The sequence below is a fragment of the Caretta caretta genome, chromosome 16 (assembly GCF_965140235.1).
Source record: "Caretta caretta isolate rCarCar2 chromosome 16, rCarCar1.hap1, whole genome shotgun sequence".
NCBI classification, from domain to species: Eukaryota; Metazoa; Chordata; order Testudines; family Cheloniidae; genus Caretta; species Caretta caretta.
In genome coordinates, this window is record NC_134221.1 from 7579427 (window position 1) to 7606987 (window position 27561).

The window sequence follows — 27561 nt, forward strand, 5'->3', positions numbered from 1 at the left end:
AGTAGAAGAAGAGGAGTTATGAGGAGCAAAGGGCTGAGGGAAAGTGTTCTTGAGACCAGCGAATGCAGCCAGGTTCCACAAACACCTTCCCCTGTCGGATGTGGTCCTCCTGCCAGCCCTGTAACCCCCACATCACCATAGAAGCTGAATTTCTGGGAAATTGCAAGTATTTCTTCATGAGCTGAGGCTGACTATAACATATAGGGTCTGTTGGGATTATAGCACTTTTGCTGTTTGTGGCATCTGTGTCTCATGGGTAGCTTTGCACTTTGTCTCTGCACATAGAGAATCGTGTCATTCCCAAGTGCCGCAGGACTAGACAGGTACAATCGTCATGAGCTGTAGGAGTTTTAGCATAATGGGCTGTGCGTCATTGCAAGCAGTAACTTGGGGCTGGGGCAGAGGTTAGGAATCTTTGCCGCCCCTGAGGATTGTTTGCACTATTTGTGATCATTTCTCTCTGGATTAAACCCTGAGTAGATCTGTTTTTCACAGCTCTGGCCTATAACCACATTCACCAAGCTCACCTGACCATGAGTGTGTGTGTAGTTGGAATACAGACTGCTGTTGAGTAGCCTATAGGAAATGAATTGAGGGCTCAGTCCACTTCCCACTGTCAGCATGGGCTTCTCTACTTTGAAAGAAACATCTGATTTCCCCTCTACATTTTCTGTGGTTTGTTCCTTCGGCCGTCATTAAGGCTTCATGGAGGGTTGTGGTGGCTGATTGAAAAGTCTGTGGAGATTTCTGTTTCTCAGAATGCTGTGAACACATTGTACTAGTTCTAACAGTAGCTTCAAATACAACAAAACGTCCTTTGATGAATGTGATAATACACAGTTAATGTGAGGGAAGAGTTTGATCTGATGTGCACACAGCATGGTACAAAAGAATGATGAACTTTCTGGGAACAAAGAAATGTTGGAATTATGGGGCTTGGATCCTGGCTGGCTTGATTTTAAACGTTATTCTGCCTCGAATACTTGGCCGCCTGTTCTGCTTTGCATCAGCTGCGAGTTGACTGCCTGGAGTGAGTCTTAGGTTGTGAAACACCTGGTAACATGACTAAGCTGCAATAGCAGAAAGAATACAAAGTCCTGGGCTGAGAATGGGCTGCCTCTAGCCTGGTACAGACCTGTTAGAGTAGGACAGGTGTTCTCATCCTTTTTTCAGATAACCCCCAAAACACACCCACTTTTTCTTCTGTTACCCCATCTCGCAGAAAGCTTTGAGCCCCATATTCCAGTATCCTTTGTGCTCTATTAATCCTCCCTCCCCTCACCCCCCAAGATAAAAAACAACCACCAAAGGTATAATACATAGTTCATGGGACCATATATGGGCAAAGTAGGCATGAACATACAGGGCCATGTGGTGCCCAGCACTGTGAAGGTAAGCAAGATGAGTCGAGGCCACAAGATGCCGCCCATGAAGGAGCCAAATGCAATCCTACTGTGGAGCATGTCCGCCGATCCCTGCAAATGTTGTGGCTGGGGCTACTGGGAGGAGTAAGGATGAGATCGGCCAGACACAGGGAAAGAAAGCTTCACCCTCTGCAAGAGTAATGCAGCTGCCTGTGGAACATATGCTCCCCTGGAGACTCAGCCAGAATTCCTCCCGAGCTCTCCCGCTGCGGTGTGGTCCCTTAGTACCCCGCACAGCACATCCCAGCTGAAAAGGCCAGAATCTGGCTCTCAGTGTGTGTCAATGGGATGATTTCATCTGGTTACTGAGCCCCTTTACATTCAGAAAGTTACTTTCAATGTAAGAAGGGCTAAAAACACATTGAAATGAAATGTGTCACAGTCAAATGATCAGAAGCACCCAAGGGTCTAGGGAAGGAAGATGAGGAAAACACGGTTTTTCTGGTCTGACACAGGTGATGGTTGGGTGTAGGTTCACATCTCTGGTTCTATTTCATGAAGCAGTTCCTTTCGATTTTTGAAGGGTGGGACATTTTTCCACAGTCTTAATTTCTAGATGATGATCTTTCCAAGCTCTGTTGTGCTGCACAAAGCATTTTTGAAAAATATAATTTAAATCTATGGTTTTTAAAGTACCAACAGTTTAAAAATGCACATACAGATTGAAAGTGATTGATAACATGCCAGTCATAGTTTACAAATATTTCTGCATCTCAGTACTTGTTATGAATGACAAATAACCAAAAATAACTACTTGTTATTTCTTTGATGAATCCAAGTTCAACATGTAAGTTAAAGTTACGAATGTTGTGGGTAATTTCACTTCTTTAGCACCCTGGAACACCAGGAGAGTTCTCCCTTATTGTAAGATACATACCTAGAGCTTGGAGAACCCTGTGAAACATTTCCATGACTAGAAAAGGAGGACTTGTGGCACCTTAGAGATGAACAAATTCATGTGAGCATAAGCTTTCGTGAGCTACAGCTCACTTCGTCAGATGCATGTAGCTCACGAAAGCTTATGCTCACATGAATTTGTTCATCTCTAAGGAGCCACAAGTCCTCCTTTTCTTTTTGTGAATACAGACTAACACGGCTGCTACTCTGAAACGTTTCCATGACTGTTATTTCAGTATTTTTTCAGTATTTTTTCATAACAAGTTCACTTCCGTTGTTTTGTGCCCCTTTTACATTCACTATCCATTACTAATCTAGCAACAGGAATTACTAAAGTAAATACTTGCAAAAAGGGAATTTTAAAATCCATTATTCAAATATTTGCTAAAGGCAGATTTTGAATTGTACTTGAATTACATGCTCATGTCATAATTTAGGGCTGTTGGTTAGTTACATACATCATCCAATCTGGGAATAGAAACAACACCAAGTTTATTATTAACTAACCAACACCATGCAGATTTATAATTTTGCATATTTGCAATTAAACATTTGCAACTGAGTGCCAATCAAGAGTTATTTGCTGAAAGAATTTGTGAATAGTTTTGAATAATATAGAAATACCAGAGTTTCACAATTTTCTTGCAGATGATTCATAGTAAAAAGAGGCTAAATTTATCAAATAAATGATTGGTTATGAATTAGTTGCCCAGCTCTCAAATATTGTAGTAAAGAGCACAGTAGAGATGCCTGGAGAGAGAGAGAGAGAGAGAATAAAAACATGACATTGCAGTTATGAAACACTTTTCTCCGAGGATCTCAAAGCACATAGCAAACACTGAAGTCTGATTCTTCAGTCAAAGCAATTTCTTGCATGAGTAAGTACTACTATGGTCCTGACCCTGCATCATTCAAGTCTTTGGGAGTTTTGCCACTAAACTGAACAGGATCAAGTCAAGTCTTATGCATGCAGGGGACATTAGTGCACGGCAAGCTGGAGTGTGAACCTACAGCACAGTAGTTTGCCGTGCAGTAATGTCCTGTATGGACACAGCTACGGCTCATTGAAAGTTCCATAGTGCACTCTCACGTACTGCTGTTGGAAGTAGGAGGACAGCAAAGCGTGCTACAGAACTTTTAGTGCACTGTAGCAGTGCCCACGTGGGCCATTGCTGCACGTCAAGGTAGCGTGCTGTAGATTCATGCCCCGGGTAGCCGCACGCTAACGTCCCATCAAGTTCAGCCCTTAGTAAGATCTGCAAAATTGTGCCCCAGTAAGTTAAAGTTCTTGATGGTCCTGGGATATCCAATACCACTGTCACCACGAATGGATTAGTGAAGTGAAGAGAAGTGACTTGCCCAATGTCCCACAGGAAGTTGGTGGCAGATCAAAGAATAAAGCCCAGTCATCATGACTCCTAGTTCCCCGCTATAACCATGATAAAATTCCCAAAGCTGATATTCTTGATGAGCAACGTGCTTGCTCCCCCCCCCCCGCCCCAAGCCACCAGCACCGTGGTGCGGACACTGAGGGACAGTAGCCATGCCAGTGCTTCCATCTCCTTTGTTTTATTTTTTGGTTCTTTCAGAATCCGACGCCTGTTTCATTACATTGTGAACATGCGCTACTTTGAGATGGTCATCCTCATCGTCATAGCACTGAGCAGCATCGCCCTGGCTGCCGAAGACCCTGTCCAAGCTGAGTCTCCGAGGAATGATGTGAGTAGTGACCAAGGGAACCAGAATATTCTTGTTTTGCTTGTCTGGTAGGAGGTGTGGACGGCAGAACAACACAGATTTCAGCGTGTGGGGGTTCCATCCAGTGATATCAACATGTATGATCTAGTGGGTGACACTGGGCTTGGGAGTGCAAACCTGGGACCTTCGGGAAGTAAGATCTGCACCCCTGGCAGCCAAGTATAATACAAAGAGAAGATAAAAGCCACCAAATCTGGCTAGAATTGATGCTGGATAGGTATCAATTAGGGTGAGACTCACACTAGCATAATGACAGCTCTCAGATTTCATGTCTCCTTCTGAAAAGCATTGCAGACCCAGCATTGAACTTTTTACTTGCATGGCCTTCCAAAGTAGTGGCTAGTCATTTATACCAACAATCTTGTCTGTCAATTTCCCTTCCAAGAACACTGAGGTTCTCTGGCCATTTCCTCTGTTTGAACCCCATCCACCTTTGAGAACCTGTGTCTTATCTGTTGATTGATGCCAGCTGGATGGGACTGCCTTGGAAACCTGGAAAGGCTGTGCCTTCGCCAGCCGAAGGGATCACTGCTGAGCTGTGGGAGGCATTTCCACACTCCTGAGGGTGGAAAACACTTCCAGGGTATTTTCATCATCTGTAGTATAGAAAGCTTGAGACTGAAGCCAGTCTTCAGAGTGGCTTCTTCTGAATGGTTTGGCACAACAGTAACCACTAGGACCAGCACAGGATGGATATTTTGTTTTTAAACAACTGCAGAAAAATACATTTAGGGCCCAGTTTTCAACGGGTTTCAAACCAGACTCTGAGCTTACAAATCCAAGTGATAATGCACACACAAATGGGCATGCACCTTATATCAACACACAAACCCCACAGCTGCAGTCACAGATTGGATGGTTGGGCACCTGTTGTGTTAGCAAATAGGTACCCATTGGGGTTCTTGGAAAGTATCTACTCCATGTCTTCCATATTTGGACCAGGGTACTCAGATGCTGTGTCAGCTAGGCACTAAAATGAAGATGATAACCAAACCTCTCCACTCGTCTCATGTGACTTTTGAGAATGAAAGCTATATTAACTTACGGGCCCAGATTCAAATACTCTTGCTCTTCAGTAACACCTTACTCCATGAGTAGCCCTATTATCAAGGGTATCAGAGGAATCTGGCCCTAAATTATCAACAGATACAAGCAGGGTCCAGCTGCCTGACTTGGTGCACAAACTGTGCACACGGAATGGACACAGTCATTTGCAAGTGTAAAAGTGGGCATACAAAACGAGAGACTGGGACTGAAAATTTCACCCTTAAAATCCAAAGCAGTTTACCAAGAAGATTATCTAACTTATAGGTGTGAACCGGCAGGTGTTTTACTTACTGAGGCCTAAGTTCAGGATTCTGCCTTTTCCTAACCCCTAAAACAAATAAGGGAGCTGTATTCCTCAGACCATAGGAATTGCCATAATGGATCAGATAAGGGAACCACCTCATCTCATAGCCTGTTTCCAATCTGGCCAGTTCCAGAGGTTTTGGGAAGGGTTCAGGAAACTTGTTAGTCAGAGGTTGGTTTATGCCCTAAACCGGGGGATTTATATCTCTACCTTACACTCCAGAGGCATTAGCAATGCTATCGTCAACTATTGCAGAGGGAAGCACATTTGTACAAAGGTATTGTCAGGGAAGAATATTAGGAAAAGATTTTCAAATATTTTGATTTAAAATGTATTCACTTTGCTATTTTAAGCCGGCTGTAAACATGTGCACACAGATGATCTCTCACAGGTGCACATGAGCTTTCGGAAAGCCATTTCTTTTTTTAAAAAAATTCTGTTTCAGTTCCATGGAGGGGACTCAAATTTGTGGTCTAAACAACCTGAAAGCATCCCATGAAATGGGTATTATGCAGTGACGCTGGGGTAAATACGCCACTGCTGGAATTGACCTTCCATACACTCTTTTTGGGCAGATCATTTCAGTGATTCTGTACTTAGTCTCCTTTAAATACAGATTTCTCTTTCTGACTTAGGCGCTGAAGTATCTGGATTATATATTTACGGGTGTCTTTACCTTCGAGATGGTGATAAAGGTAAGAATATCACCATGGCTATTTCTTCAACTTTTCAGAGTCACTGTGGTATATTTTCAGGAGTCCAGAGCAAGAGATATGAACAGGGCAGAGATGCCACTCATGCTTGTTGAAAAATATTGATAATAAGAAGTTCTACCCATTATGAACAGGGCTTGGAAACAGCTGCACAGACCCGTACATCACACCAGCATCTTTCTGTAGCTACTGTCTTGTTCTCCAGAATCTCTGCTTTTGTCTTAAAAAAAAAAAGTTTTTTTGCTGTTATGCTTGTGAAGAAAATCTCAAAAATGTGAATGGAGTGTGATGCAGAAATGTCAGCCTGAGTTTGCAGATACTCGGAATCCTAGTTCTGAGAAGTGTGAACAGCTCCATTCATCTCAATCAGGTGTAAACTCTGAGGCTCAGTGACGATAATTCAAAGGTCAACATTAACTATTTCATCCCACACACAGGAACAGAGAGGGAGGGGATCACAATCTACACAGTGTATTGTGAGAAATCTCTCATTTTGTTGCTGAAAACATTTGGGAGATATTGACACTGCTGGGGTTCCAAACACAAATAGTTTATTACAGTTTGTTCTTCCTTGGACAGCTCTCTCTACCTATTACAGTCAAGTAGTTTGGCCCCAAGATAACTTCCAGCAGAGCTGCCTCTGTGGATGTTATTTAATTTAATTTTGTGTAGCTGACAAAGGGCATAAGACCAGCACACTACAGTATGTATGTATTAAACAACGAGAAAATGAACAGTACAGGTGAATGTATATTTGAGAGAAGACCAAATTACAAGAAAGGATCCAAATTGCTCTATTCTCAGCATATGTGTTTATTGTACCAAACTACCACACAATGTGGCATAGGAAATGGCCAGGAAGTGGAAAATTAAGGGGATTGACAGTCATGGAGTTCACTGGCAAAGATATGTGTAAGGAAGCTTACAAAGCATCTGCTTGTGTAACCCACACACCTCCTCAGTGTGGTATTCTGTCCCATCTAGTGGCACCGAGACCACTTAGAGAGAGAGTTCAATGAGTTTGCTCTACAGCCTTAGCTAACAGCCAGTTGGCTTTTAGCTCATGCGGTAGATGCTCATGCACTAAGTTCCAGAGGTCCTCGGTTCAGTCCCTGCTAGTGACCAGGGTCTGTCAGCATTACAATTGCACTGCTCCTGACTCAGAAGCACCATCATCTGCTTCTGAAATACTAACTTCTCTCACTAAATTACAACAGCAAACCTTCCTTTCCCCTGTTGAAAACCTGTCAAGAACAAAAACATCGCTACTGTGTAACTTTTGATGTAAAACTACTCAAGATAGTTAAGTCCCAGGAAGACTGTGAAGAGCTACAAAAGGATCTCTCAACACTGGGTAAATGGGCAACAAAATGGCAGATGAAATTCAGTGTTGATCAATGCAAAGTAATGCACATTGGAAAACATAATCCCAACTATACATATAAAATGATGGGGTCTATATTAGCTGTTACCACGCAAGAAAGAGATCTTGGAACCATTGTGGATAGTTCTCTGAAAACATCCACTCAGTGTGCAGTGGCAGTCAAAAAAGCAAACAGAATGTTGGGAATCATTAGGAAAGGGATAGATAATAAGACAGAAAATATCATATTGCCTCTATATAAATCCATGGTACGCCCACACTTTGAATACTGCTTGTAGATGTGATTGCCACATCTCAAAAAAATATATTGGAATTGGAAAAGGTTCAGAAAAGGGCAACAAAAATGATTAAGGGCATGGAATAGCTGCCATATGAGGAGAGATTAATAAGACTGGGACTTTTCAGCTTGGAAAAAAGACGACTAAAGGGGGATATAATTGAGGTCTATAAAATCATGCTGGTGTGGAGAAAGTAAATAAGGAAGTGTTATTTACTCCTTCTCATAACACAAGAATTAGGGGTCACCAAATGAAATTAATAGGCAGCAGGTTTAAAACAAACAAAAGGAAGTATTTTTCATACAACATGTAGTCAATCTGTGGAGCTCTTTGCCAGAGGATGTTGTGAAGGCCAAGACTATAACAGGTTTCAAAAAAGAACTAGATAAATCCATGGAGGACAGGTCTATCAATGGCTATTAGCCAGGATGGGCAGGGATGGTGTCCCTAGCCTCTGTTTGCCAGATGCTGGGAATGGGCTACAAGGAAAGGGTCACTTGATGATTATCTGTTCTGTTCATTCCCTCTGGGGCATCTGGCATTGGCCACTGTCGGAAGACAGGATACTGGGCTAAGATGGACCTCGTATGGCCGTTCTTCTATTTTAGAAGGAGGATTATGAAGGGACCTAAATCATTTGATCAAGGATATAGGGGTTCACTGCACTGTAGATAATACCTATCCCTGCTGCACGTCTGCATTTGGAGTTGATTCCTGTGTTTTTACATGTGTCATGTTAATTTGTTTTCTCTGAAGATGATTGACCTGGGGCTGCTGCTTCATCCGGGCTCCTATTTCCGTGACCTGTGGAACATCTTGGATTTTATTGTGGTCAGTGGGGCCCTGGTGGCATTTGCCTTCTCGTAAGTAACTTTTCTTTAGAATCTGAATTTCCAGGAAAGGAGAGAGGAGGGTGGACGTGACACTGAACTAGAGCCGTTTAAAGCTCAGTAGTTGTGGTTCCATTTCACAACAGGTTCCTGGGTTTCACAGCACCAGTTTTTTATTTTAAATGTTGGGTCAGAACAAACTTAAAACTTCAAGTGAAGTTTTCATTTTCTTTCACCCAAAACTTAGGGGGAAAAGAACTTTCCATAATGTCAGCCTCAATTAATAAGCTGTTCTAGAGTTCATCGAAAGTTCACCCAGGTGTGTTTTGGTCCCAGCTGCCACTCACTCGAATCTGGACCCATGTTTGTGACTTATTGGCAAGTTTCTGGCAGCTCTGAATATTTTTAAGCTGCTCTGATTGAGAAAAAAATGATCACAGGAGATTGAGCCATTTCAGAAAGTGCATTTTTTTCATCAGATAATGTATATCTTTTCATGGAAGTGTGCAAGTCTACCCTATATGTTACAGACATAGAACCATCTCTAAACAGACGGCCAGAGTTACTGATGTTCTGTAGTTGATTTGCCTAACTCTGACAATGCAAAACCACCATAAACTCATCTTAAAGTTAAGATAGCATTGTGGTTGTTTCGCATCACTGGAGCTACATGAAGTTGCCAGAGCATCCTGGTGAATCTGGCCCAGAATTTTTTCTTCTTCTGTAGTTTTTGAATTCCTTCTGTGTTATGTCCATGAAATCTACATTTTAGATCTTTTGTTCTAGTTCAATGGCAAATGCTTCAAAAAGCAAAACCCAAATCTAAGTTGATTTGACCTCAGTCACTGAGACTGTGAAAACAATAAGATGTGACAGTCATCTTTTCCCTCTTTCTCCAGGGAGAGAGTATTGGATGTAGGCTAGTGGAAAATTGTATTAAATCACAGAATTAGATCCTTTAATCCTCTAGATTTATTTTCAACAACATGATGGTGACAAGGACTTTCCCAGAAATGTTTAGATTACAGAATATGATCAAACTGTATCATTTGCCGCCATTAAATGAAGGTAGCAATGTTGACTAGTGTTTAGAGAAGGGGACTGCGAACTGGGAGGTCTGTGCTCTGTTCTGGACTTGGCTGCTAACGAGCTTGGTGATTTTATGGGCAAGTTGTTTGAGGCCCGGATTTTAAAAAATGAATTCTAGTTTTGGTTGCCCACTGCTTTGGGTACCCAATTTTAGGTACCGAGGGTTTGGTGTTCAGAAGGTCTGAGAACTCCTAACTCCAGTTGAGGTCAATCAGGCACTCCATACTTCTGATAATTAGGCCCTGGTTGTGTAAAGATGGGCACCAAAATTAGAGGCCACTTTTGAAAAACTGACCCTAAACCTCTCTATGCCTGTGTCTCCTGATCTGCAAAAATGGGTATAATAATACCTGTCAAGGTTTTATTTAGTAAGGCTTAGTTAATTAAGGCTTGTAAAAAAATTAGAGCCCCAGATGAAAAATGATCTAGAAGTGTTAAGTATTGTTAAACATAAATGTCATTTTCTGGGAAATAATGTCCATGTGTGTGGTCTACTGTAAATTCCTGATTCCCTCTCCAGTAAGAATTCACACTTCCAGGAGAGGAATCTAGTGAGCTTGTCCAGTCAGAGAAACACTTGTGTGTTCTGAAGACCAATAATATCATTGGTCTTTAAAATATCTTCTCTTTGGTGAACGTGGGTCTCTGAAGGTAATGTAGAACATCAGCAGATTTGCAGAGCCTTTTAAGTTGCTGGACAAATTGTTTCTGATGAAAGATTTATAGTTTCTGCTCCTTATGAGAGTGCATTGTATTCAGCATTTCTGTAGTTCAGCCTGGCACTGATATCTAATGGTATAATATCAGCCTCTACATGTTATTTCTACATCCTGGGGTTGTACTTCATGACAGCGTGTCTTGAATGACATGTGTGTAACATATGCTTTGAGTAAATGTTGAGAATAGGTTCATGGAAAGATTATAAAGGGAAGGGGGCAGGACTCTTAAACATGCACCCTTTTGGGAGACAATAATGACGGATGGGGAAACTGGGTTGGATAAAACAAGAACCATCCAAAACCTTCTTGCTGTAGCTTCTATACTTCCGTATTCCAGCTGGGACTGTAAATGCTGAAATCCCATGAGAGAGACAATACTTTCAGGATTTCTGAGCTGATTGGGTGCAGGAAGTACCAGCAATCTTGGGAGAGCCTGTTCTCCAGAGAGTGCTAGTCCAATTCTGTTAACATAAGGGATTCGGACAGTTCAGATGAAGTTTGGATAAACATTCAGGCTCCTGGGTACTTATCCAAACCAAAGGCCGGCTGACTGAACCTTGTGAGTTTTGTTTATCACTAGAAAAGAACTTGATTTGGTAAGTGAGATGGGTGATTTTGTTGTACCTCTGTAGGGGTTTTTTTGCTACTAAATGCTAGAGTACAAATGTAGGTAGAGCCTACAATAATCTTGTAAACATTCTCTGTTGCAGCCTTTACTGATTCCAGTCTGCAATAAGACAGCTCAATGACTACCTCTCAGCCAAACCCATTTAATTCACCAAATTCATTTTCTTGATCTACTGTTTGATAGTGATGATCTGTATTAAATTTTGCTAAATGGGCATGTCAAGTGGACACCAAGTCAAACCAGCCGATTCAGAAACATTGTCTCCTGGAATATTGTGACAGCTTGTTAATATGAGTCACTGCTGCAAGATTTTATACTATGCGCCAGTCCACCTTCTCCTGCTTATAGTTCTTCAGATTGTAACTCAATTTATTCTTTTCAAGGTGGGCCCCAAATAGATGCTTGTAAGCGATTTAATAATAACAAAAATTATATATCTTCTATATAGCAATATCTTTCAAACTGAAGCATCTCCCTGTGTTGATGATAAAAATTGGCCAACTTCAGGCATGAATTCTACTTGCTCAATCAAATGATGCTTATGAATGGGGGAAAAAATTAGAGATACACTCCATGGGCATCAACAAAAAAAGTTTACCCCAGATGTGTAGAATTTTGCACAGCTTGTTTAAAGTGAATGAATTTACCACAATTTGCTGAACAATGAAAATTATTTCCTCCCAAAGTGACAATGAAGTATAGCAATACTGTCTGTTTCTCAGTAGAAGGATTACTCCGACACCAGCGAGGATGTGTGTGTATATGTCACATATCAAATCTATTACTTACTTCCTTATTTATTTTATGAGCATTGAGTTTGGGGGGAGGGAGGAAGGGAGCACATATCTCTTTGTACATTGGGTATACTGTATAGACCTCTGTTTCTGTTTGTCATTGACTCTGTGCTCTTTCTTTGTCTTCCTGTTGCTGGAATCTGTCTCTAGGAGTTTCATGGGGTAATGCATTATTGCTCTCTTGCTGCATTGTTATGCCTGTGAACTGTGTGTATTCTCAGCAGAGTATACGCACTCGCCTGTGGAAATGATCCATGTTACACCCATTGACTCCTTTGTCCCTTCACTACCCATTGTTCAATGACATCCCCTTCCTCTTAACAGCTCTCATTTGTGCCTGATTACTTTAGCCAGAAGAATAAACCCAGGTTGCAGTTCCTATGTTTAGCAAAAGTCACAGATTGAAATAAGCAAATTTATATGTATCCAGCTACAGTGTGAAAGATTTGGGGGAGTGACTTATTGGGACTAGCCTTGATGTGTGATATAAGTTTGCATGAAAAATAATAAACAACTACTCGGCATAAGAGTAGCAGGGTTTAGTCTCATGTAGGAGGTTGCACGTGCAAACTCCATTAGTGGTAATGGAAGTTTCATGCACAACTTTCTGCATTCTTAAGAATCAAACCCCGCATGAATTCTGGCCCTATGCAACTGACAATAGAGAAAGCTCTCTGACATGAAAACTGAGTGATGTGGAGTTTTGAGGGCACTACAAAAGAAAGATGTTGCAAGAGTGACCTTTAACCATTTTGCCAGGGGATCTCAGTTATGTCTGTGGGACAAAGGAGCTGCCTTTTCAGGACCACGGAGAGCTCCTTCTGCCAGAAGACAGACTGTGCCATCTCCTTTTCTGGCTTTCTAGAGTAAGAAAAGAGGGCAGGAATTCTCCTCAATCTCTCTGCAGAGGAAGATGAAGAGACAGAATGAAAGGGACAGGAGTTCTGTGATACAATCCAAGAAGTAGGATGCTTTCTTCTTTCTTCCCTTTTAGAAGCTGGATCAATTAGGCCCTGGGTAGAATCACACTCAGGCAGAACTGTGACCTCATTTGCTCTTAAGCGGAGGAGTTCACGTTCTACCTTTGGGATTTCAGGCGATCACAGGAGACAGTGGCTCCACCCCTCCATGAATATTTGATGATAAGACTTTAAGAGCCCTGTGTACATTAAATCAGAGCTGCTGGCAGGAGCAACAGAAACAAGAAGCTTCCATTTGAAAGATCTATCAATTTTTTAACAGATCATTTGTTTATTTAAAAAAAATAACTTATGAGGTCTCTTTTGTTATTTTTAATAGTTTAAATGTATGAGCAACTCTTTACTACAAGACAATCAGAGCTGGCCTGATGCAACCAGTATTGGCCTAACACAAAGACACAGGCCAGTTTCTTTTTCCTTTTTATTTTTTTTTTCATGACTTTTTTTTTTTTAGATTTTTGGGTTTCTGTTTTCTGTCCATTTTCTATCATACTCTGCTGTTCTACAAAATTCATAGTACAGTGAAGATCAACTCCCCCTCTTCTTTCTCTCACACCCACAGTGTGTTTGGGCAGGGAATACTGGACAGTGAAATGCATCCTGGTGTATATCCATTAACTGAATTGTAGTACATCTGACCCTTTCAGTTTGTTTTCTAGCCTTGTACTAGGGCACTTTGCAAATCAAATTTTGAAAAGCCCCCCTTTTAAAAACAAACCCTCTTGTCCTTGTACAGATAGCTAGTTAGTGGAGCTGACAAAAAGGGGTATGTCTCATCAAGATGTCACTTGCATTGATCCATCGCATACAGTCCTGGACCCTTTAAAATTCCACCTCTCCTGTAGGAAGAGCCTTATTTTTTTAACTGGAAATCAGGGTGGGTTTTTCCAAAGCATCTACATGACTTTCAATGGAGCTCATGCCCTTAATTCATTCAGGTGCTTTTGAAAAGCCCACCCTCATTGTTATTGACTGAGCTCCTCCTAACACACAGGAAGAGTTTTAAATCTTGAAATCCTTTATTAGAAATTCAGCATGCCTCCCGTTCTCATCATAGAATGGTTTTGAAGTATATCCCCTACATCAAGAAGACTGGTGGCTATGCTTGTGGGGGGGGAAAGGGGTGTCACCATACTTGTTCATTAAGCCCCATGTCTGTTAATCTTCTACCCCTCCACAGGAACACAGTCACTTAATATTTGGTTATCAATTGGTTGTAGATGAAGCCTGCTCGATTTCCAGTTTGCAGTAATATCTCTCCCTCCTGAGGTTTGTGATCACTGTTCTACAGACAAAGCCTCCCTCTCCCAGATCAGCCATCCAACAGCTTCCCTCTGTACAAAGTACAGTTTCAGATTTTAAACATTGCCTCTTATTCATTGTAATAAGAAATTCTGCCCGTTCCAAGAGGGCTCCTGAACACGGCTGTGTAACTGCAAGATTCACAGCCTCAGACATCAGTGGATTTCTAGTTTGCCGGAGTTCATATTTTGTGCTGTTTTAGAGACAGTTCACCCCATGAGAAGCCCTCCCTGATTGCCTGTATTTTATTATTTCCCAGCTATATCAAGACCTGTAGAAACAGATCCATCTGTTTCCTGTGCTTCGTAGTGTGGGTGGGCTGCCAAAAGCCAGTTCTTGTTTCTATATACTGAGAGCATCAGATTTTTGTTTGCAGAGATTAGCATTGTATAGATCACACCCACAGGTACCTAATAGCTCTTCTCTTTTCACAAGACGTTTGAATCTCATTTTGTTTGCTGTTCGCACATCCTGTTTCAAAAAACAAAATTGGGCTGTGAAATTAGTTGTTTTTCTTTTTGATTCTCTCTTCTGTCTAAGGGCTCTGTCTTCCAAATAGAAAAGAAGGATGAACAGTTAAGTCCCTGTGAGTATTTTTTTGTGCTTGTATGCCTGAAGAGGGAAACTCAGCAGAAGGATGTGAACAGTTTCCTCCTGGTTATGCTGGCAGAGATGGCCATCATACACTGGCTGTAACATCATCTTCGCTTGCTAGCATCTGGTGATGTAAAAATACATAAAGAGATCCAAAAATACTGTTTAAAACCTTTGGGCCTGAGTCTCATTTACACTAAAGACACTTTCCTGACAGTATAAAGGGGCCTAAAGTGAGAGTAAATTACAGTCATGCTCATTTTAAGGTCTCTTTACACTGCCAGAGCCGTATAAAGGGGTCTTAGTGTAAATGGGAATCACGGCCTTTATTTTAGATGGCTGATAATTCTTAATGTAACATTAACCCATATTCAAAATTCAAAACACATTTAGGCCCTTTCGGTGTTGGTGATCTTAACTTTTGCCTTCAGTGGTTAATGTATCAACTAATAATACTGAATTATATTCTAATCCCTCCAAGAGACCCTTGCAGTAGGCCAGGGAGAACAACTGCCCATTTGCCACTCCTTCCTTCAGTGCCCACAAAGCCAGGTTAGGAAAGCATTAGCCCACTGCAGATGAGCTTTCATGTCTTTTCTGAAGGCCAGCCCTCTATATTGAAGACAAAAAAGGCTACGGCTTGCTTCATTTCCTGCAAACTGGTTATGAATCTCAGACACCTGGCAACTCACCAGTGCAGACCTCAGCTGAGTGGCGTTTGGCTACACCTTGCTAATGTCGATCTGCCCCTCAGAATCTCTGCTTCCTTCAGAAATGAGTGCACTGTTATCCCTGTAACCACAGAAATGAGGCCCTCCTGGCAGCAATCTGAGTTGTATGTCGAATCCCTGGCTCCTCTCACATTACATTTCCGTGTCCTCAGACATCCTGCAAGAAGCAAAATAAAAACCTTCTCCTGATCCCATTGAACTAAAGGAATTGTGCCATTGACATCAGCAGAAGCAGGATCAGGGCTTAGCCCTATATGGGTTGAATCAGCCTAGCACTGCATTGGCCTCCTATTTATTTATTTATTTATTTTATTTGTTTTGCATCTGCCAATTTTCCCACTGGCTGTGCCATTTTTTACAACACAGGCAACCTTCTCTGTCAACCATTCTCTGACAACAACAGGAGCTGATGGGCCACATGCACAATGCTAAAACGTTGTGACTGCCTTCTGGAAAAACTGCTTATAAATCGGTCAGACACAGTACAAAACCTGTCAAGTTTTTCTGCTATCCTTGAGATGCCTATGGTAACATTTCCAAGAATCTCTTAAACCAAACGGTTGGCTTGTCATCTTAGCTTTCCACTCTCCTTCACATGGCTTCCCTGACCAGCATAGACAGGGATTCCTTTCCCTTGACACTCATGTAACAGCCTGCCTAGAGGGGATAGTCAATAGCATGGTCCAGTCTAGCATGTTTTTTCAGCAACTATGCGGCTTAGGGAAACCATGCTCGCAATGACCTTGCTTAAGCACAGCTGTGACTAAATCTTTTACCAGCTGCATAATGGAGACAGTGCCTATTAGTTATCACAGGTCTCCTAATCAGGAGAGACAAGTTGGATGAGGTAATATTGTCTTTTCATTGCACCATCTTCTGTGGATGGAAGAGACAAGTTTTCAAGCTTCACCGAGATCATCTTCAGGTCACGACTCCATCCAAATAAATTTGTTAGTCTGTAAGGTGCCACAAGGACTCCTTGTTACTTTTGCTGATACAGACTCACACGGCTACCACTCTGAAACCTGACTCCGTCAGAGACTGTCACAGAGCAGTTATTAACATATTAAATCACAGTTAATTCTCCTGATTAATGCAGCTCCATAGAAAAGGTTTGGACTGCTGCTGTATATTTTCAAATTAAGAACAAAAATATTTATGGTGATATACTTGAAAACCATATATTTTGACTGATTCAACGCCTGGGTGGCTTGGCAAGAGATTGGTCTATAGAGGGACTTTCCCAAAGCTGCCTCTTCCATCTGTATGCAGAGGGCTGTACAGAAGCAAGTGCTTCTCCCCTCATGTGCATTGGAGTTAAACCCATAAAGCCCCTTGTGACTCAATTGCAGAAGAGGTTCCTCAACCCCTTAGTCCATGAGAGAGCATGAGGCTCTATTATGGCTTTATCAGTGTATAGCTAGAACAGCCTCCCTTAAGAGTAGCAGTGGAAACGGGCGATCCCTTCCAGTCATGGTTTGGATTTCCAACCTGCAGTTTTATGCTAATGTAATTCCACTGGCTCCAGTGAAGCTACTTCTGGTTTACAGCAATGTGAATTAGAGCAGGATCAAGCTCCAGATGTGTCTGATTAAAGTGGTTCTAAAATAGCAGTGGAAGAACTCAGATGAGCTGTCCTCTCCCTGTCTGCACACCTATCCCCTCGCCCTCCATCCCTCCCAATCCAGTCATGGAACTCCACGCTATAGACTAACCTGTAAAGACGATATGATGATATAGGCAAGAGCCTCTCAGCTTTCATTCTGAATGTTCCTTATGTCTCTCCTGCTTATCCGTGCACTGTAAATGAACAGAAATGATTGATGTGACATTCCCCAGGGTACAATCTGGACTGCTGAACAGCTATGTCCCCTCAATTCTCTAACCTGGGGTGCCTTTTACACTGCTTCATTGTGAAAGCAACCACGCCTGGCCCTGCTCACACCCAGCCTACAGCATATAAATCACCCCCAGCTATACTGTGTGAGCGCTATAGCTAGCCAGCCAGCCAGCCATGAATTATATTACAGCGCTACATCAGCAAATTCTCAGTCCCAGACTTGTATGTGATGTGCTGCCCAGCACCCTCCTGGACAATACAGGCTCATAGAAAGTCCGTCATTTCATTCGTAGAAAATGACGTGCACAAATCTTATTATCCCAGCTGAAGTTGCCAAACACTTCAATCCAAACACACTGGTTTAGAGAAAACAATAAAATCAGTTTAACTACTACAAAAAAAAAGATTTTAAGTGATTACAAGTAAGGAGGCATAAAAGTCAGAATTAGTTACAAAGAAATAAAAGGTAAAACACAAACTAACACCTAACTTAACAAGCTAAGAGAATTCAAAGCAAAAGTCTCTCTGACCACATGCTGTAGCAGTCTTATTAGATTAATCTTCCCGTCAGGATCTCTCCCCCAGTCCAATAATGCTTCCTTTGTCTTTTCAAGTGTTGATGCCATGCGTAGAGATTAAGGGAGAGAGGTAATCTGAGGTGTTTGCTCCCCTTTCTTATGGCATTTCTCTTCTGTGAGAATCCTCTCCAGCTGGGGTTCAGGTGACAGAATGTCTGTGGGATGGGAACATCCAGCTGATTCCTTGCCAACATGTAAATTTCTCACTCTCACCCTTTTCCCTGACAAAGAATGGCTGCTTAACCAGGTGATGGTCTATTTGATTTTGTTGACCCCTGGCTGAGGTGTTAGTTTGCCTTTTGTCTCTAAGGAACTGGTTTGTGCCTGCTTTTCTAAACTTGGAACATGTCTTATACAATAGAATTTTATAGATTTACATACATTGTTGCTACACATTTTACCAAGACAATAATGTTCAGCAGATTATGAGTTTTCAAATGATACCTTACAAGGCACACTTTGTACCAGATTTATCATAGCCTTGTAGAAAGGGTGAACATAGGGATACAGACTGTCACCCTAGGTAGAGAAAAAGATTTCAAATAGGACATGGGTATATTCACCGCTAAGATGTTGGTGCAAATCCACTTTGTTCAGTAGCGAGCAAAAGTTGTTACCCTCTGATTTCTGCTCAGCTGGTCATATGAAATGACTTGTTGGTTTCTCTTGACTAATGGAGCCAAGTGACAAAACTCACCATCACCACGCTCAGCAGGGTCAGTGGCTTGAGTGAGCCATAAAGTTTGAGCTGTCCTCTTCCCCCTAGATATGGTTCCTCCAGAATAGTGTTAAGTACTTACTAATGAGGCAGTGTGGGAGAAGTCTGAACTTGCCACTGCCCATGCTGTGCAGTTCTGAGTCTCTTGGCTTATTTGTGTTTTTCTTGACATGCTTTCCCACTGGGGAATGGAAGCTGAATGTGGGGAGCGGAGAGGAGCCAGGGAGCCTGCTCAAAGCACTGTTCATTCATGCCTTTTGTTATTTCAATGCAAGTTTATGTCTCGATCAGCCCTTAAACCCATGCCTGTAGTCAAGTTCAGCTCCATCCACAGTCTTCCATCTCATTCTCACGCCATACTAAATGAAGGTGAACTGCATTGTTGTACTAGCAGATTGACAAAAGGCCTAGCTGCAGCTCTTCAGAAAAAGCCCTACTTTTTTATTTTGGGGGTGGATTGGAGAAGGAGCTCTATCTCCCCATCAAACCTCCCCTTCCCCATTAATGGCAGCTAAATGAACAGTAACAGTATTGTTTGTATAAATTATTAACCTTTTGCATATGGTTTTCGTAAAAGAGAAGTGACCTCCAACCTCTGCATGCATGGCCTGAAAAATCACACTGTTATTGTTTCAGGCATGTAATATGTCTGCATATTACATGGCTCAGCATGGTCTTGGTAGCATGTCCTCTAAAAGAGACCTGAGAGCGATAGTATGGCTGTACAGAATGCAGAAATGGAAAGCTTATTCTGCCCAGGTAGGACGTGCTGTCCATCTACCTACCGGAAGGTCCAGTTCCTTCTATTCACTGCCTATTCTAAGGAAAACATTATCTCCAGACCATTAAGAGAGCTTCCCTGACAAATTGGATGGGAGCTGTCTCATGGAAATGTCTGGCTTTGTGGGAAGAGGCGGTGACATGGGTAACACAGGCCAGAAATGTTTTGGGTACGGCAGATGTGACTTTCCCCCCCTTCTCCCACCAGTGGTTGCAGCTATGCTGATGTGCTCTGGCTTCTCTCCTCTCTGCTGTAACCAGACATCCTCTGCTGCCCTCCTACTGGTGAGAGGAAAGGGAGGATTCTGAGCCTGGTGACACGGCTTGAATAGCTGGGAAGTGATGCCGGGATGGAGAGCACAAGCAGTTAAACTTTCTCAGGGCCAAGTTCTGCCCTCAGCTTTCCTTCTGTACATTGCTTTACGCTTCTCAAGCGGATGCTTGTCTGTAACTCCCCGTGTGAGCATCCAAGGGGAAAAATTTGGCTCCAAATCTGAAAAATCTGGGTATTTGCAGGCCTTTATATGAGCCCCACTAGAACCAAACTCCTTCCTTTTGTTCTTCTTTCATTCCCCTTTCAGAGGAAGCAAAGGCAAAGACATCAACACAATCAAGTCACTGCGAGTCCTGCGAGTTCTAAGACCTTTGAAGACTATCAAGCGTCTGCCCAAGTTAAAGGTTGGCGAATAACAGGAAACAGTTCTTCTTTGTTGGGGACTGGCAGGCTGGGCTGTGGGCAAAATTTCTTGTGTAAACTCAAAGTGGGTAACGTATAGACCTATTCTTTTATTGTAATTGATTTTAATTTTTGCCAGTTTTACTTAGATTAAAAAAGACCTCCCCTGTTCATTTAATAGTTTTGTACATTTTAATCAAATGTTAAAAGGTCTTTTGGTTTCACAGTAAATGCCACGTTCAATTTTCCAATAACCCTTATGAAGGTTGGGGATGGGGAAACCCACACAAAACACAACGTACAAATTTAACACAATTTTTTGAAATTTTGTAGTGTGGAAAAAGTAACTCCTGGAGCATTCACTTTCACTGCACAACTTGTACGCCATGAACACTGCACGTTTTGCTCAGCTCTGTCTGTGGATATCTTCCACTGAGTCAAGAGGAATTTAATCTGTTCATCTCTTCATTTAGGAGTGTGTAATGCAGGGCGTTAGCATCAATAGCCTTTCATGTCTGGAATCCCGAGTCACAAGTTGAATGAATTTGGCCGCCTGAGCTTAGTTATTTACCATTTTTCAAGAATGGATTGAAAACTGTTCAAGAATAGCCCGCCACTGGAATTGTGGAGTGGGAAGAGTTATAGAACTAACCAGCTGTGTACTGTAGGGACTCAGTGCAGGAACTATTGGCTGTACAGTGTTTTTGTGCGCTCACCAGTACGGATCTTTTCCATTAGAGATGGGCCAAAACCATAAAGAGCTTTTGCTTTTGTGAAACCACATCAGCCGAATTTTTTTAAACATAACCCAAAATATAAACCAGGTTTAGCTTTCGTCTGGGGCCTGTTTTATGCAAATCCACATGGTTCAGGTTCAGATCATTTCAATTTTAGCCAATTTAATTTTCACATGTGCTAAATTCATCTGAAACTTGTGCAGAAGACCAAGGCTAGTTGATTGGAAATGTAAATGTGTTGTTCTGTGGCCTTTGAAATCAGCAGTGTTAATTTTCTTCTGCTCTGGAACGCAAAGAAACACTGGCTTTTTATTAAACAAATTCTTTATGTTCAAACTTACATTTGCCAGACTGGGTTGACTACTGCTAAACAGTGTCAGTAAATATTTATATGAATCAGAAATTTAATTCATATTGCTTGTCTTCATACCTCTTTTGCTCCTTGGAAACTAGTAACTGGTCACCGAAACTGAGAGTTTTGTGGGATTATTAGAGAATATTTGAAGAAAGTGAATTTGGAATTTCTGGATTGTGCTTGCACCAGAAACATGATACTAAGAATTACATTCAGAACAACAATACCGTATGTCTTGTGTGTCCAAGCAGAACTAACCAATCCCACTCAGAATTCCTTACACTGAATTATCACCACAAACTGCTCATGAACATGCTGTAAGCCGACAGCTATTTGCAGAAATGATTTGGCAACTAATACCACATAACAAATACTTTCAAAAAGTGTTTGCAGACAGTTCACAAGCTACATTTGCCAACTAAATTATTTAATAGTTAACGCTGGTTGAATTATTTGCTACAAGTTATTTATTCAAAGCATTTTGGTATTTTATCATGAAATAATTTTTCTTATCATTCAAACAGTTCAAATAATATTTAATGAGTAATTTATTTGACAAGTTCTATTCCCTATCAGTCATAGAATAGATTAGTCACATCTACATTTTACAGTTATTCATCCAGCTATAAAAATATTTGCTTGGGGCTAATATTTACATAGACAACTGGTTATTATATTTGCCATTTTTACTGGCAATATCACAGAATTCAGTCACATGGTTTAAACTCTTGCAACATGGAAAAAGAATGGAACTGCAGGAAGTGGGTATTAGTAGAACTAGACATTTCAAACATCTGGTGTGCAAGTTAAAGAAACCCTTCCCTGACAGACACTGTATAAATCAGGTACCTGATCCAAAATTCTATGTGTTCCTGTTTAGATGCCGAGATACCTCTCTCTCTCTCCCCTCACCTCTTCCCCTGTTTTTCACCCCACCATTATAGGCTGTCTTTGACTGTGTGGTGAATTCCCTGAAGAACGTCCTCAATATCCTAATTGTTTACATGCTCTTCATGTTCATTTTCGCTGTCATTGCTGTGCAACTCTTCAAAGGCAAATTCTTCTACTGTACGGATGAGTCCAAGGAGCTAGAAAAGGACTGCAGGTACTTGCAGAGTGACAGGGAATCCTGGAAGCCAGCTGTGGATTGCTTGCAGGAAGGAAATCTTGGATCCCTTCCGGAGTTCCCTTGATGGTGATAACTCTCCCAACTCCATGTGACTTAAAGTCGCATCATTCTGGGTTCAATTAATTCTAGTGTGGCTCCATTGAATAAGAGTGCTACTTTAACAGAGTTATACCAGACATTAATTTTACCCTTCGTTTTTAATAGTTTAAATGTCTAAGACCCCGATCCTGCAAAGTCAAACACTTAACTTTAAGTCTGAGTAGTTGCAGTGACTTGTTTCAAACTAATCATGTGCTTAAAGTAGAGCACAAGCGTAAGTGTTTGAAGGATCAAGGCCTGTGTGGCTAATTTGGCTAGCTGCCTTTCTGATTTTTAAAATGAATTTTTTTTTTCTTGAAGCACTATTATTTGAACATTGTAGTTAATAAGTAAGAAGTTAAGAAGTTTAAATGCCATTGTTGGCACTAATATGATAGAAGACTCGTGTTTCCAGCCTGATTTGTCCTTTCCCGTTTAACAGTGGTTTTTATGTCGTTCCTATGCATCACAAGCCAGTATGCTCCTCCTTGCTTGCTTCTTTCTTTGATGATTGTCATCATCTGGGAATGTCTTCAGTAATGTCAGCAACAGCGCTTGGAACAGTGATATGTAGGTTACTCTAGCTTTATAGCAGCAGAGCAAATATATTATGAGGTCACATGTCAGCAGTATTTCTGGGGTTTGTATTTTCAGTTTCTCATTGGCTGAATAGTGGATTCGTCTTCAAACAGATATTTAGAACCCAGAGGATATTCTCCACTATATTGCGACAGTTTGCGATGGATCAGACTATTCCAAGCCTAAGTAATTGACAAAGTCCTCTTAATTGTAAGCATTGTCTTAGGGCTACACTACAATTAAGTCGATACAAGTTACGTTGCTTAGGGGTGTGAAAAAAACACCCCCCCGGGAGACGTAACTTACATCGACTTAAAGTGGTGTCTACCACACACTATGTGTGCGGGAGAGTGTTCTCCTGTCGACATCCCTTCTGCCTCTCGTTGAGATGGAGTAATTATGTTGATGGGAGAGTGCTCTCCCATCGACGTAGCACGTCTTCACCAGACGCGCTAAATCGACGCCGCAGCATTAGTTCATTAGCAGCCAATTTACCATCGTAGTGATGACAAGCCCTTAGTAATTTTCAACTGTGACTGGCAGGCCTAGGGATATGGTCCTCCCTTCCCATGCCCAAGGTTGTGGATTCAAGTCTCTGCTGCACCTTGCGCAGAGATTAAAATTCTACGGCTCTTTTAGTTTTTAGTTAGATTATAAAATCTCGGGGCAGGAACCATCCTTTCTGTTCTGCGTTTGTAGTGTGCCTAGCACAAATGGGGCCTCGATCTGAGACTGGGGCTCCCACACGCTACTACAATACAAGTAATAACGATAATCGTCCTTAATAGATTGCTGCGGAGCCTGGTCACCTCACTTGTTTCAAACCTCTGCTCTTCTTTGTAGGGGTCAGTATCTGGATTATGAGAAGAGTGAGGTGGAGGCACAGCCCAGGCAGTGGAAAAAGTATGAGTTTCACTATGACAACGTGCTCTGGGCTCTGTTAACACTGTTCACGGTCTCCACAGGAGAAGGGTGGCCAACGTAAGTACGTGAAGTTTGTCGGGTTTATTGACCCCACTGAGATGCAGTGCTAACTCTTCGTAGCTGTCAGGGACGGATAAGCAATCGACGACTTGTGCAAAGTGGATGGGGAATTCGTTATCGGCCAGGAGTCTGGTTTTCCTCACACAAATGTTAAACGAATCAGCAGCATTGGGCAGGACTTGAGTGTATTTTTCTGCACATCCCTGTGAGGTTGCACAGTGGTGTTTCCTGGGCACTTTTTGATAAATAATTGTCTGCTCACTCCTTCAGATCTGCGCTGCTTTCTTTGGTGTGAAATAGATTAAGAGGTTCACAAAAGCTGCTGACCTTGAGGTTGGGGGAGAAAGGAACATGGTGACCCACGAAGAAAGCATTCCAGGCTTTTTGGCTCAAAACTATCGTTCCTGTTATGCTTACTACTTTATTTTGCTTGGCTTTTAATGGGAAATAGTAGTTTAAAATGCAACCTGGAAGTCTCTTTCATGTGGCAGGCAACCCCTTTCACCCATGCCCCACTTCCTAATAAAATAATGAATGAAAACCTCAGTGGCCCACATATTCCCAGGGCAGCGTGCATCGCAGATTATTCACAGTCTTTCCCCTGCTGCTGTTTCATCCATAGTGACACATGGAAGAAGAGAGGAAGGATTCAGACCCCAAAGTATCCCCTCTCCTTGCAATCAGAGAAAATTGATCATGGTAAATATGCTGCTGGGACACTAACAAATGATCCCTTATTCCAAAATGGAGCAAAAAGAAAGGGTGCCCCTAGCCCGTAAGGGAAAGTTCCTTCCCAGTTGCAAAGGTGGCAATGAGTTTAATCCCATGCATGTAAGGCAGAATCTCCACAGGGAAGCCTCTGGTATCAAGTAAATCTAGAGCTATCACTGGTACTGTGCCCTGCACTTAATTTAATTGTTTTTCTTCTCTCTCTGCATTTGATTACAGTGTATTGAAGCATTCGGTGGATGCTACCTATGAGGAGCAGGGTCCCAGCCCTGGTTATCGAATGGAAATGTCCATCTTTTACGTGGTGTACTTTGTTGTCTTCCCCTTCTTCTTTGTGAATATATTTGTGGCGTTAATCATCATCACCTTCCAGGAGCAAGGCGATAAAGTCATGTCGGAGTGCAGTCTCGAAAAAAATGAGGTATCCAGGCGTTATGAATTCAGCAACCCCTTGCATACTGGGAGTTGGCATTTTTTGGTTCAGACCACTTTGCTACAAATGAAATCCCACAGCTACCATCACCAGCACTAAGGGCTTTACAGCAGTTATTAACAGAGGGAGGCCCTAACCTTTGTGCGATCAATGACCACAGTGAGAGATGTGTTGAATATGAAATTGAAAGAATCAAGTTGCCGCCCCCTAACCCTTTGCATGGATGCGTGGCCCATGGAGACCACACATGTCTGAATAGGGTGCTACACCGTGACCTGAGCAGCTAAACAAAATTACATGTCTCTGTGGACCCCCCTCCCTATGACAGATGAGCATGGTGTTAAGTACTTGCGCTCTGTGTTTGCACAGGTCCTGACTTTTATTTCTCTTGGTGCGTGCTCCACCCCTGGTCCGCCCCGAAGCCCTGCTCCCCTCTGCCCCTTCCCCCGAGGCCTCATTCTCATTCTGCCTCTTCCGGCCCTCGGCCTTGAGGCCACCTGCCTGCCCACTGCTTGCTGCTCTCTGCCATCCCCCAAGTGCCTCCCGCCAGCCTCCAAACAGCCAATCGTTCTGTGCCCAGCTGTTATGTGGTAAACATACTCAGTCCACCCTCCCCAAAATACCTCACCCGTGCTCTCAAAGATAACCTGTTTCGTATGAACACATTGGCTACTGGATGACCCCCGCCGATTTTGATTTTTTTCCCCTTGTTCCTGTTTTGTAGAGGGCCTGCATAGACTTCGCCATAAGTGCCAGGCCACTGACCCGCTACATGCCTCAAAACAAGCAGTCTTTTCAGTACAAGATGTGGAAGTTTGTGGTGTCCCCTCCCTTTGAATATTTTATCATGGTCATGATTGCACTCAATACTATTGTGCTGATGATGAAGGTTAGTGAGCTGTTGTTAGTTCTTCCTGACTTCATGTGGGCTAGAAAATGTGGCATTTGCTATAGGAGCAACGTGCTTGAGACACTATAGTAAGATGGATGTGACAAGAGCTAGATTAGCTTCTGATGTTGCCTAGTCACTGGTTCGGCCGCAGTACTGTTGATTGGGCAGTCCTTACCAAAGAAGACAGGATTGCCTGGACGTGGACCATGGTAAGATGGAGCTCCCCAGACCATGATTTAGATACGAAGGCAGAAAGCTCAGACTACTTCTTCTTGCACTCCCCTATGCCTGTTTATAGAGGAATTGGGACTCAGTTCTCTAATAACGTGTTGTTCCCCACAAATCTCTCACTCCTAATTAAGGGTCAGATTCACTTCTCGTTTACACTGGTTGAAATCCAGAACAACTCAAGTCAACAGAGTTACTCAGATTTGCACCAGATGGAGAATCTTTGGGTCTGGGTGAGCTTCTCTCACCACAGCACCCAAAAGGGAGAGGCAGAGGTGTCTGTATGACATGTATGATCTCCCGCAATCCCTGGCGTAAGTTGGAGCTGCCTCAGATGAGCCCAGTGGCTGTTACATTGCTGGAGATCACTTGGGTGCAGCAGCATTCGGGGCACACTCTAACCTTCTGGCAGGTTTCAGAGTAACAGCCGTGTTAGTCTGTATTCGCAAAAAGAAAAGGAGTACTTGTGGCACCTTAGAGACTAACCAATTTATTTGAGCATGAGCTTTCGTGAGCTACAGCTCACTTCATCGGATGCATCCAATGAAGTGAGCTGTAGCTCACGAAAGCTCATGCTCAAATAAATCGGTTAGTCTCTAAGGTGCCACAAGTACTCCTTTTCTTCTAACCTTCTGAGCACTCCTCCAGGGTACCTGCTACTTGTGAGGAGGTCCTACACCAGCAGAAGATTCTCCAGTGCTAGGGGAATGTTCAGCTGCCCAATTCAGATATTGTCATGACCCCATTGTGACTTTGGAATGACACAAAGGATCTATAGCGTAGACCGGGATCTGGCCTTAAGTGAAGCAGAATCTGGCCCTAAATCAATCAAGAGTCCTACAGTCAGGCAAGTCAATTATGAACATTGTTTCATCAGCATAAAAAGCCTTCCTGTAACAGCCTATCTTCCCTCTTGGTTTAGTTCTATGGTGCTCCAGACGCATATGAAGAAATGTTGAAATGCCTGAATATTGTATTTACGTCTATGTTTTCAATGGAATGCGTTTTGAAGATCATTGCCTTTGGTGTACTGGTACGTTCCTTTCTCATTTACCCTCTGCTGCTTTCCCTTCGCATCAAACATTCATGCTGTGAGATGACACAGAGATTAAAAAACAACCCCAAATTTAATTTAGGGATTTAAATTTTCCTATCTTGTGTTTTTATTTTGCAGAATTATTTCCGAGATGCCTGGAACGTCTTTGATTTCGTAACAGTATTGGGAAGTATTACTGATATTTTAGTAACCGAGATTGCGGTAAGTGCAATTTGCTAAAGTCACTTTGTTAACCCACAAAACTGTGCCCTGTCAAGGCCTCACGTCTCCTTCCCACCAACCTATTTCCTGGAGTT

General features: G+C 42.3%; 1 protein-coding gene across 11 annotated transcripts in view; it reads left to right on the forward strand.

Annotated features, from left to right (window-relative positions):
* CACNA1B (calcium voltage-gated channel subunit alpha1 B) overlaps window positions 1-27561 on the forward strand; it is a 480390-nt gene that overhangs the window by 372668 nt on the left and 80161 nt on the right. For all 11 annotated transcript variants that reach the window (XM_048822713.2, XM_075120535.1, XM_075120538.1 and 8 more), the window contains 10 exons: window positions 3911-4040; window positions 6066-6125; window positions 8562-8668; window positions 19970-20066; window positions 22101-22261; window positions 23786-23923; window positions 24875-25076; window positions 25813-25977; window positions 27131-27241; window positions 27383-27466. In XM_048822713.2, the coding sequence (XP_048678670.1) occupies window positions 3911-4040; window positions 6066-6125; window positions 8562-8668; window positions 19970-20066; window positions 22101-22261; window positions 23786-23923; window positions 24875-25076; window positions 25813-25977; window positions 27131-27241; window positions 27383-27466 (1255 nt within the window). The remainder of the gene's footprint in view (window positions 1-3910; window positions 4041-6065; window positions 6126-8561; window positions 8669-19969; window positions 20067-22100; window positions 22262-23785; window positions 23924-24874; window positions 25077-25812; window positions 25978-27130; window positions 27242-27382; window positions 27467-27561) is intronic.